The following is a 13261-nucleotide window of genomic DNA, read 5'->3' on the forward strand; positions in this document are numbered from 1 at the left end:
TACACAAAGTCATTAAAGGTCAGATGGGTGTGTTACTTGTCAAAAATCTGGGAGAGTTCATTTAAAGACAATTAATATTTTAAACTTGTTTTATTCAACAACAGATGACACCAAATTAGGACTTAATTCTCTTTGTGTCCGTTACAAATTTAAAACTCTTCCCACTAATAAGTTATTGTGTTCTTCTTTACTGTGACAAACGATTTGTGATCTAAAGATGCTGGGTATAATCCTTGAGTAATATTTTCAGCAAAATAAATCAATTTCTTATTTTGTTACTTTGGTGTTTGTGGCTTAAGATAACAGATGTATAATGCAATTATTTTGCATGCTAATCATATGAATATGATTAATGTGTAATAGTAATATGAATATTTCAAAATAGCTTGTAATCCTAATTTCACACTTCAAATAGTAAGAGCAAAGAGGCAAAAATTCCATTAAACTTAATAAGCAGAATAAATAATTAATCTAACTACTCTAATTAATTTGCAAAAACAATGCCATAACGATGCTCTTTCGGGTTGGATGCTGCCTTTTTGTACACCAGACGGAACTTACACAGCACTGCTTTGATTGATTTCAGCTCAGCTAACCACCACACAACTTGCACTTTCTCCACTCCTGATGCCATGTTTAAAACTAAGACAGCTCTGTCCAGCAGCACCACCACATTGTGACAGGAAAAAATTCTGGATGAAACTTCTAGTCTCTGGAACATTTGAACAACCCAAACCTTACATATTTCCACATTTTGATTTTTTACCATTCTTTGAAACTAAAGAGATCCAATGTGGACATCCTATAGTTAAGCTTAGCCGGCAAAGGTTGGTCGATTGGTAGAGCCTCTGCTACTAATGGCTCAGTTAAGTAAGTTTGAGCGCGGTTAGTAGTTGGAAGGGGACCAATCGTTCGATGCTGTTGGCACACTCTCCCTCGATGAGTCTTTGGACTCCCTGGAGGTGTCAAACAATAATAATAATAATATTTAGCTATATAATTAACAGTTGTTCGGTGTGTTTCTCCTCAACATAATGATTGGTGGGGTAGCAATGCTATTTTATTAAGGAGTTATTATAGAACAGGGTAGTTTCCCATTGCATTAATTGTCTAATAGTATTCTATGTCTGTAGATATCATGTGCACAAAGGCCAACTTGCCTGTTTTGATGGACAAAAAGCAGAGTTTCTGTGAGGAGTCCCCCCCCCCAACTCCATATGAGACTAGCTAACTCACCCTTGTTAAATAGCCCTGATAAATTTTCTTTGTGTCATAGATGGGATTTGAACCCAAGTCTTTCCAACCAAAGGCTCTAATTCTGCAAAATATTATTCAATTCAATGCTGGCATAGTTAATTTCTTCCAAGTGTAACAATATTTTGTTATCTATATGGAGGTCATGTGACATGTAGTGATCTCAAGTAAAGTTACAATTTCTTCGATATTTGTTACATAGGAAATATCGGCTTGTTTTTGTTCATTATCATGCTATCATCACACTTTACAAATTATCATCATCAAGGATCTTCCACTGAGGGAGGATCCCTCTTACACATACCTAAATACCTATCTTATCTCTTCTAGAGTAGATTCACCTAAGACATGTCATGTAAAGAACCAGGATTTCACATGCTTTCTAACTACATCTTTAGCCAACTTTAAGGGATGATCCTTTAGTTCTACCATGCTTGTCATAAGCTGCAAAACCTCACTTATATATATTGTGTAATTCTCTTACTAACCTGCATGTTTCTGTCACATCACATGTCCACGTCTTCAACTATTTCTCAAACTTGGAAGACCACATTCCCTTTTGTTTTCATATATGCAGTACTATAGGTCAGTTACTATCTTGGTTACTCACCTCTGGATCTTCTCAACAGTCTTCCTATCTTCTAGAGCCCAGGTGATGGTGATCACCTACCCCCCCCCCCCCCCACAAGTTAGTGATCTCTTCAAAAGTGTAGTTATCTAATGCAATGACTTAACCACCTTAACAATATATCTAAATTTTAACTCCTTATCCACTATAACCACAAACACCTAGCATCACTATTTATAATAAATTCCCATTAATGTAACGCCATATGAGCCTCCGTAGCTCAGTCGGTATAGACAAAGCCCTTTGGTTGGAAAGTTCGATTCCGGTCGATGATGTGAGGAACCTTTATCTGGTCTATTTCGACTAAGGGTGAGTTAGTAGGAGGTTGAATGTTTTTTTCACCTAGAAACTCAGGTTTTTCGTCCCTCAGAACAGGCAAACTGGCCCCTTGAACACACACGGACTATAGTCATGAATACTTACGACAATATGTGGAAGAGATAGGGTCCTCACCACATGTCATTACACCTGTAGTTAACCATGAGTCACATCATGGTGGTCAACCTCCTAGATAGGAGACGACACATGAATGGGAATGTAACACTATGTTTAAAATGTTTAATCTGTTTAAAATGCATAATCTTACACTTGGTAACACTGAATTAACATTCTCTGTCATTTGTTCAAATAACCAGCAGGGATTGTGTATCAGCTATGCCCCTTATCCCTCTTCCCAACTCAGTATCATCAATCTAATTTATATAAATATTTTCTCTAGGTGATTTTCAACAAATTGAATGTTAAATGATAGGATCACAAAACAAAAGTAATACATTCTTTAATTTTTGCTACACCTTACACATAATTATACAGAAATATCCTTTCCTTGGATTTAAAAGCATTTGTCAATGTTTACTGGTTCCTTTACATAATGGCTTTATGTTCTTCAGTGTGTCTTTTCTTAGTTGCAAAATATCACTTATTCACTGATTTATCTGGAATAAAGTCCTGTAAAGAAAGGTCATTTTTATGTATCATGAAATCATTCAGAATGGAGAAATTCATAGATGACCTCAACTTCCTTTTTATTATATTCATTTGAATAAAACCCCATTCATCATAAGGTACTTGCTAGTATAATTAATGGCTCCAATTTCAACTAGGTTTGAGAGAAATGGAGGCCTGTCATTATTATTGACTGTTCTTTCAAAAAGATCTTGTATTTGGCCAAGTAACTTTGCATCTTAGAAACCTGCTTATGATAGGCCAGTTAATCCTATTCTATTGTCTTCTATGTACTATATCTGTAAATTTGTGTTATGGCTGTTTGCTTGTTTCATGTGATAAAAAAACCCAAGTTTCCAGGAAGAAAAACACTATTAGACTGGCTAACTCATCTTCACTTGAGAAGCCCTCATAAAGGTTCTTTGCATCCTGGAAGGGATTCAAACTCAGTTCTTTGTCTTCCAATGAGTTTGAATCCCTTCCATGGATACAAGGCAAACCAGCTACTTAGTCAAACAAAAACCACATGACAATACCTTCAATGCCCTGAAAGAAATGAGACAATGAAAACATTTTGAGAAGAAAGGTAACAGAGCCTCTGTAGCTCAGTTGTCTATATCAACTATATCATATGGTTTTTGTTTGACTAAGTAGCTGGTTTGCCTTGTGTAAAATTGGCGACAGTTGCTCGAATCAAGTTAAAAAAAAAAGGATATTTTCATTTTCTTTAATAAGCCTTTTGATATTGCAGAATAATATCATTTTCCATTGCCTATTTTCTCCAAATGCATTACCATTACAGGATATTTGTTAACATGTGTAGTTTGTGATCCCACTATCAGGCATCCAACTTACTGAATACTGAATGCAGATACTGAAATTGAGAATTTCTGTTTGAAATATGGCTACTTTTGCAGTGATTTCTGATAAAAGGAAACATGTGTGCATGTGTGTGTGTGGCATATCTCTTTAATTCTGTATCTAGACTTCTTTTTTTTCCCAGCATGTTACCTGCTCCATATGTTTCAAAGCATGCTAGCCAATTACCAGTCCTTCATGGCAAGAAAAATTTGTTCTTTTCACTCTCTGATATATCAAAGTACCTACCTTGCAGCTGTTGAGGCTGGGAGAGAAACTATGGGAGCAAATGCTTTTTTCAGTTAACAATTTTTATCTATGTATCTCTCATAAAGGACAACTTTCTCCTCATTTGAAATATCTGTAGAAGCATCTAGCAGAGACTCACTCTAATGAAGTCTTTGATTTCTATAACTACTTGTTTAATGACATCAGCAATGACCAATACAAATTCTTTACATTTCATGTCGTTTTGGTACTGTTCTACTACTGGGCCTGAACCTTTTCTACACTGTGCTTATTTAGTATCAAGTTTTTAAAGTCAGTAAATGTTTTTATGAATGACCTATATCAACGTTTCCCAAAACAAATTTAAAATGTGTTAAGACTAAGTAGATTTTTTTTTAATCTTAAAAGAAATGTATTTAATTTTTATTATTTCTTTTTTGTTCTTTTTTATATTTTAATGGAAAAAATCACACATTATTGTTGGTTCACAAATTTTGCTTCTTGCGTATTTTGGTGATTAATGAATATTAATAAATATATGCTTATTCATATAAGTTTAATTTCAAAGGTATTGATAAGAAACACAAAAAAGATTACAAACATAAAATCTTGAATATAAATACAATAAATATTTTAATAATATATATATATTACGATTTTTTTTTTTTGATAGGGCCGTGAAATATTTTAATTTTTTCAAAGGGATGCTTGGCATCCATAAGTTTGGGAAGCACTGACCAATATAATAGGCTATAATAAAAAGACCCTTAAGATATTCAAACATTTCAGAATCCATCTTTATTTGGCAAGCACCATAGTGTGTTGGAGATTTCGGACTGAATCTATGATACATTATCTTTTCTAATAATTGGATGCCTCCTATCCTATCAGTATCCTAAGCACCTCACAACCTTTCCAAGTATTCTTGGAATTTGCAAACTGCAACTCGAGGATAAGGTGGTTAACCCTTTGCCTCCCAGTGTGTCCTATGTCTGTAGATGTGTGTTCATGGGGCCAGTTTACCTGTTTTGGGGGATGAAAAACCCCCAACCTTTGTATGAGACTCACCTTTCATCAAAAGAGACCAGATAAAGATTTCTCACATCACTGACAGGCATCGAACCCAAGGTCTTTCTGATCAAAGGGCTTCATCTATTCCAGTGGTGATCAAACTTTTTTACTACTCGAGCTACTTTTCTATAAAAAGTTATTCGGCGATCTACTCTCTTATACAAATCACATTCCCCCAACCTGATATCTGATTACGTACAAATAAACAACTAAAAAAAAATACACAATTAAAAACTTTGTGTATTTAAAAATTTATTTATCACTTTAAATTATTTTACTACAACAAATATTTCTCTATTTTGGAAAACCAAAGTTAGAAAAAACAACAGCTTGATTACAAACTCACAAGTTACAGGAAATGCTAGTTGATGAAAAAAAAAAAGTTAATGTGAAATTTTGCATTGTTTGGACCTCGCAATATTTTCATAGTCAAGTTGATATGAAGAAGTAGAAATCGCAGACAATCATCATAATGATCATTTGTAATTTGGTTTCTTAATTGATTTTTTATGACGGTCATATTTGAAAAAGCGTATTCTGACAAGTATGTCGATCCGAAACACGACAGAATTTTTCATGCAGTATCAGTTAACATTGGGAATTTTTCATGTGCATACTTCCAAATGACTTCATTGTTTATTGATTTTAAATATAAACTATTCTGAATGTTTATTATCTCAAGTTCTACTTCAGCTTGGTTTATATTAAACAGCCCACTAATTTTATTTGAAATTTCTGTGATGTTCAAGTTTTCTTGAAATGGATTATTGATAAAAGATGCAATCATTTCAGTTTTATTAAAATCTTTAAATCTTGAATTTATTTCTTGCTCAACTAATTCTATTTCACGAATAAATTCTTTTAAATCATAGCAAAGAATTTATTGATTTTGTTCAAAAATTTTAATAAATATGGGAGATGTCTAAATTCGCAGTCATTTATATTTTTCTTCAATAAAAGTAAGTATTGTTGGAAAGTTTTTATTGAACTTAACATGTCAATTAAATTTTTATCTCTACCTTATAACTCTAAATTTAAATTGCTCATTTTCGTACAGAAATCTACTAAAAATGATAAGTGCAACAACCATCTTTTTTCACTCAATTGTGGATAAATATCTCCTTTTTCATCAAGAAAATTTTTTATATCGTTAATTAATACAAGAAATCTTTCTAAAAATTGACTTCTGCTGAGCCAGCGAACATTATTGTACAACAGAAGTTCCCTATCATTATTTGCCAGTAATTTAAATAACCGCCATTGCAGGGCTTTTCCTCGAACAGAATTTACAATTTTAAATGTAATATCCAAAACATCTTTTGTGTTTATTCTTTTACTACACAGTACTTGTTGGTGAATAATACAGTGGAATGTTAAAAAATCTGGATATTTGTCATCGTTTTTACATAATGAAATGAAGCCTGATTTATTACCTATCATTGCAGGAGCACCATCAGTAGTAATAGACACAAGTTTAAAAAAGCAGAAGTTTGTGTTGTTTCACAAATTCATCAAATGCCAAAAAAATGTCTTCTCCCCTAGTCCTTCCCGATAATGGTATAATTTTCAAAAGTTCTTTACTTGAATAATCTTGAAATACCATGCGAATAAATACCATTAACTGAGCAATATCAGTGAAGTCGTTTGATTCATCAAATTGTAATGAAAACGCAACACACTAGTGAATGTCTGACATTAACCTGGCCTGGAAACTTTTCTCCGGCAATTGGAACTCTTGCTTTCGGCAATTTGAAACCTTGTCTGCAGCCTAGAAGTAGTCTCTCTCTCTCTCTCTCTCTCTAGCGACATCTCAAACCAAGACGTTCCTTTCTGGAAGCGGGAAACTCCTCTCTCAAGCAACGTGGGTCTGGGCAGTCTCTCTGACGGCGACTCTGGACCAGGCGGCCTCCTCTTTGAAGCAATTCTGGAACTGGGACCCCTTTCTGCTTGCTTCAGTCCCTTTTTATTAGGCCTCCTCTGAGATCTCACATGAAGTTTGGCCACCCCGAAAGAATTGGTATGAGTCTTTCATCTTAAGTTTCAAGTTCGGCATGTCTTTTGTTCTCCTCCACTTTCTTTTGATTGCAAGTTGCTGGCCATTAGAAAGTTGTTTGAACTCTTTCTGACTGACTTCGGAGATGTTTACACTTACAGCCTGCCAGCTCTTCTCATACATACAAGTTTCAATAACAATCTTTCTAATGCCGCCATGTGCAGCTTCGGTGAAAAAACATTGCCTTTGTTTTTAACACTCTAATATATTCTTAGTTTCAAAAAAGTTATTTACAAAAACATCTAATACAAACTATACCGAGACAAACAAAGTTTATTTTTTTACAATATTCACATGGGACTTCACCTAAGTAAAAAATTGATGTAAATGTGCTTTGGAATATTTAAGCTACAATCGAGTTTTTACACTTTGCTTATAATTGTATTCACTCGGCTCACTGTGTGACGTCCACTGATCCAAATTAATTCATTTACACGGACTTATAAGAAAATTACTGATTCAACAATTTTAACGAAAAATAAATAAACAATAGCAATACACTTAAAGCAAATTAAAGATAATACAAAATAATGATAAATGAAATATTATATTTTCAGTTTTAATTAAATTTGTAAGGAAGGAGGAATACACAAGAGATCGACCAAAAATCACTCCACGATCAACAGGTTGAACACCCTTGATCTATATCAACTGAGCTATGGAGGCTCAATTGGATGTCTCATGAAACCTAAATATCACCACTTTGAGAAGCCTTCTTGTAAGGCTTCTCAAAGTGGTGACATTAACAAGGATTCTTGTAATAATCTAGAGTTACTGTCAGCAGCCTAGATATTTTTACACATATTACAAAATGCGACTTTGCCTTCGTAACACAATTACTTGAATTCCTTGAGTTCTTTTTGCCTTGCAAAACACATCTCACTCCTTTATTTTTACCCAATAACAACAGAACCCCTCTCTCTCTCTCCATTGTTTTTAACATTTTTTAGTCTTACATGGCTAAAGTTTTATGTCATTTCACAAAACTAAAGTGTAGTTCGTAAACCTAGTTAGGTTACTCTAAGCAAATAGACTAAGAATCACTAAAAATCATAACACATCATCCTCATCAAGTGCACAAGTAAATAATTAACTGGGTGTTTGCACAAGCAATGCCATCTGTGTCCACCCAGCGAATTAGTCTGTTAGTCATGGGAATTTCAAGTGTGATATTGAAATTTTGTCAAGACCAAAGGAGTTGCCGAATCATTCTTTACCAGAAAATCAGTAATGTACCTGTAATAGTATTAAAAAGCATTTCAGTATATAAAATGCTGAAATATGTAATTACACTAAGCAAATTCACGTTGTGAATTGTGAAAATAAGCTTATGTCCAATACTACATTATAAATGAGCACCTACTTAGGGTCTGTAAAACTTTTTTTTGTTGTTGTTTAATGGTATTTGATTTTTTTAAAGAAGAATGGTAATGACTTGCAAGTTATTTTCCAATTAACTTGCTAACACCAGGTAGGCTTAAGTTTACAACAGAGGGCAAGAACCCCCCCCCCCCCCCCGGCTGTAAATTGGAATTACTTTATCTTTTGAAATCAGCAGCGAAGAATATCTTTGGGAGCATCTTTATGCAAACTAACTTTTAGCAAGGTAAAAATAATTTATGAAGGAATTAACTTATTATATCATGTACATAAGTTACTACTCCTAGTTGGAAATAATACTTTTTTAATAAAATTGCTTGCAGCTGCCTGTAATTAAATAACTTGACAGTAAATGAATTTTTTTTTTTTTTTTTTTTTTTTTTTTTTGCAAAGGACTTAAATATATATTTTGGATGAATTTACTTGCCATTTGTCTCTAATAATTCACCTGTGGCAAGTGGATTTCTGGAGCCCCACTCTAGAACATCTTCAGTATCATTAATACTGAAGTTAAACAATAATGAACCAAGTACAGAACCCTGTGGCACACCACTAGTCATCCTACTTCCCTTTGACCCAGCATCTGTGCAAATCAATTTTCCTCCATAAGCAGAGTCACAAGGATCATGTAACAGTGCCTTCAGCTGATAAGAACTGGTTCAACTACAATGCAAAAAGTTACTTTTATAAGTCCCCCCTCCATCAAAGTTGAAAGCAAGTTAGCTGAACACACATGAAGGTGACAGAATTTTTTTATCCTATAAACCTGTGTTTTTCAATAGCAAAACAATTATTAAAATGATAATGCTGTAATCTGTATTTCATTATTATTATTATTGGCTTTTCACAAGCACATTTATCTAGGATGGCAATGGTCTTCACAAATTATCCATTGCTACACTCTGCAAACCTATGTGTAACTTATCACGTGCTCAGAGAATGGATAAAATTTAAACTGTGAGCATTAAAACCACCAACTAAACTGCTAGCAATGAACAATATTTTAGAATAAATTGTCAAGAAATTATATTCTTGTTTAATCCTTTACCCAAGTGTAAGCAAACAGTTGGCACTTGAATTACCTTCACGACTTGACTACTTGTATACAGAGGCTGTTGACTTCACATCAACTGCTTTAGTATCCCATATTGTAGAAAAACCTTCACAATATTTTGGAGTGCCTTTCTGTCTGATCAAAAATTCAAACAGTAAGAGTAAAAAATTAACTTAAATCAAGTTCTCAGGAGAGCTGAACATCTCCACTCCACCTCCTATTCTTTTGAGGGTAACAATTCTCAAAAACAAGGGGAAGAGGTGAACTACTTTTCAGTGTAGCTAGCATTCTGCAGGTTTTTTGAAAAAGGATAGAAAAATTTCAATCAGAAGTTCCTCTAAAATGATGACTGTCATTGTCACCATCAATCAATTTCTTGTTAAGTACCTTTGATGATATACTGCAGTATTTTGTTTAATAAAAATGTTCTGAAAATGTTATAAGCCAAATTAGTTTGTTTGGTATGTCAAGCAGTCACTTTGCAAAGGATAGTCAGCTTCACCTCACTTCTGTTATGTAAATTATGAAATTCGAATATCATAAATTAAGATTGTTCATAATCACTTGAATATGCTTTAACTTAATCTGACCACTTCCAAAGAACAGTGTGGAATTATTTTTTTGATTTTCATTGGAAGTGAAAATGAAGGAAACAATTTATCCTATAAGATTAATTCTTAATCACTCTTGAAAAATTTTGGATTAAAGCATATACTTTTGTGCAATCAAGTGAAATGTTGCTGACAAAAAACTAACATGTATGTGAATGACTATTTTTTTAGTATTTATTTAAAAAAAATCGTATCTATCATTTGGACATAACTTCAAGGAGGAAGGGTTAGATGAAACTTACTATGATAATGTGAAAATTCCCTTCAAACATGTAGACTAAAAAAAAAAAAAAGTTGAATAGATAACTATTATTACTATTTTTATTCCTTAATAATTCTCATCTCCATTACCATCACTTTTTCTTTACATTCTATATAAAGTATTAAGAACTAGTAAATGTTTCTCACTCAGCAAACAATGATGGTACTGGAGGGGTTGGAATAATGCTCAAGAAGGAACTAGCAGAAAAAGTAACATCGATTGAAAGTGTCTGAAAGAATTCTCCTCATAACCATAAGTATCAACCCAAAACTGACAATAATATCCACATATGCTCCACTAGAAGACAAAGACACATATTATAAAGATCTTTCTGAAACTGTCATGAACATCCCCGTTCACAATGTCACACTCATTGGTGGTGATTTTAATGCCAAAAATGGCAAAGACACTGCCAATACTACTAAAAACGTGGGTAAATACACCCATCATGAAACCATAAATAACAATGGACATTCTCTTATGAACTTCTGCAATAGCCATAACATGGTAATCACCCAAACCAAATTTCCCCATCCAAAAGGAAGACTATGGACCTGGGAAAATCCAAATGGTTCTCATTCTCAAATAGATCACATACTAATCAATGGAAAGTGGATCAGATCAATCAAGAACTGTCGAGTATATAACACGGTTGAACTAAACTCTGACCACAGAATAATCAGTGCCCACATTAAACTTTCACTAAAAGCCTCTAAAAATAACAAGCCTAAAAAGAAACAATACAACTGGGACAAACTAAATAACCAACTAATTGCAGCATCTTTTCCCAGCACATTAGAAGACAATATGGAAAACATTCTTAAAGATCCAGTTAATGAAAAGTATAAGGATATCATTGAAGCAATAAACATAACATCCAACAAAATTCTTGGAAACAGCAACAAAAAAGACTCAGAAAAATGGATTACCCCTGAAACTGAAAAATATATAGATGAAAGAAATAAAGCAAGGAAACTCTACTGCTTAAACAGGAATGAAATAAACAAACTAGACATTTTAAATAACAAGGTCAATGAACTAATGACCAGAGACAAAGAAAATCAAATAAATAAATACTGCGAGGAACTTGAAAATTAAAATAAAACTGGGGACACTAGAAACACTTTTTCAAAATTTGTTTTATGGTGATAAATTATATTTGTCACCATAAAACAAAAAGAAGTGGAAATATTGTCCCACATGACAAAAACGGTAGACGGCTATCGGTAAATTCAAACTTGATGAAAGAATGGAGAAACTACTTTCAAGAATTACTGAATGTTGATAATTCCCAACATTCAAGGCAGCTAGCAGACCTGCATCTAACCACCACTCTACCAATAAATTGTGAAGACTTCACTGAAAAGGAACTAAAAATAGCAATAGATCGAACCAAAGCAGAAAAGTCCCCAGGGATTGATGGAATTAGAGCAGAAGCTTTCGAAAATGCTGGGTATAATACATATTCCAATCTCCTTGCCATAATAAATCAAGCTTTAAAACTGGAATAGTACCTCAACAATGGAAACAAGGCCTTATTGTCCCTATACCCAAAAAGGGCAGTCTTAATAGAATGAATAACTACAGAAGTATTACTTTACTATCAACCACAGTTAAAATCTTAATTTTTAATACAAATCTCTTTTCCCTTTTCACATTGTATCATATTGTGAATAAACTATGTATGTAAGTGTTTCTCATTTCTGAGTTCACTGAAGTACCAAAGAAATAGTTCACTGTCAGAACAAAGCTGTTTTTTTAGTGTCTGTGTGTTTTAAATATTTGAAACATCTCATACAGAGTAATATATATATATATATGTAGAAAGTTTTTTACCTTGGGTATATATTATGTTAAAGATACCAAGCAATAAGCTAGGTTTTTTAATCCTTTTCCCCAAGTAAGCAAACAAACAAGTAAGTCAAGTTTGTGGCTGCACGTAGTGCAACACTAGGCAACTCATGGTAAAGGTGGAGCAAGCTCTGATCACTTTCCTTAGAATTTTCCCCTAATGCAAAGCACATTTCCTTGTGGAAATGTATGATGCTATACCCATACCGGTTTCGACCTCTATTGAATTTTTGTCAGTGGGAGCCAGACTTAAAAAAATGCCAAGGGTGAAGTAATACGGAGCTTATAAGTATTTTACCTAAACAAGTTGCCATAAGGTGCTTTGACCTCATTAAATAAAAATCTCAGGATGAGATTATATATATATATATATATATAAATGCACTATCCAAATTCCTAAATAAAACAACTTTTAATTTTTTTAAGTTCGTATTACAACTTTTAATACAAAAGTTGGGGAGGGATAAAAATGGAACTAACTAAATCAGTAATAGGACAAACTTAATTCTTTACCTGTTCCGGAGAAGAAAGAAATCGTCTTTTATTTACATCAAATGAAAGATTAGCATGAACCTTTTCTAACAATGGCAAATGCTGAAGTTTAATATCTTCAGGTAAAGGATACTTTTGCTTCCAAAGCTCTCTTGGTTGTTTCTGTGTGATCAATGGTGACAGTAATGAATCTATATCAAAAAAGAGAAATTAGTTGAATGCAATAGTTAATGCAACTTAATGTCATGTTGCAACTTGGATATCTGTAATAATTTTTAGTATAGAAATAAGCGTTCAATTAAACTCATATGGTTATTTATAAAATACTTTATTACAGGGTTTGTTCCAATTTTGAAATAACTGTCACTGCTGATTGTGAATCAAAAACCGAGCTAAACCGAATCAAAATTTTGCTGCACCATTATAAGAACTTGATTCATAGTAGAAAGTTTTTCATTGGTTACAAAGAAATTACTAAATTATATTCTTGTTTCGAGCATAAGTAAAGTTTCCATGCAAAGTATCTTTACAATTAGACTACTTGTATATAGAAGCTGTGTTGACATGATTTCAG

General features: G+C 33.2%; 1 protein-coding gene across 3 annotated transcripts in view; it reads right to left on the reverse strand.

Annotated features, from left to right (window-relative positions):
* Smg5 (Smg5 nonsense mediated mRNA decay factor) overlaps nt 1-13261 on the reverse strand; it is a 334407-nt gene that overhangs the window by 70548 nt on the left and 250598 nt on the right. For all 3 annotated transcript variants that reach the window (XM_090391497.1, XM_090391496.1, XM_090391498.1), the window contains one exon: nt 12709-12878. In XM_090391497.1, coding sequence (XP_090247623.1) covers nt 12709-12878 — 170 coding nt within the window. The remainder of the gene's footprint in view (nt 1-12708; nt 12879-13261) is intronic.

The sequence above is a fragment of the Typopeltis vanoorti genome, chromosome 4 (assembly GCF_054136105.1).
Source record: "Typopeltis vanoorti isolate ZY-2024b chromosome 4, IOZ_Tvanoo_1.0, whole genome shotgun sequence".
NCBI lineage: Eukaryota > Metazoa > Arthropoda > Arachnida > Uropygi > Thelyphonidae > Typopeltis > Typopeltis vanoorti.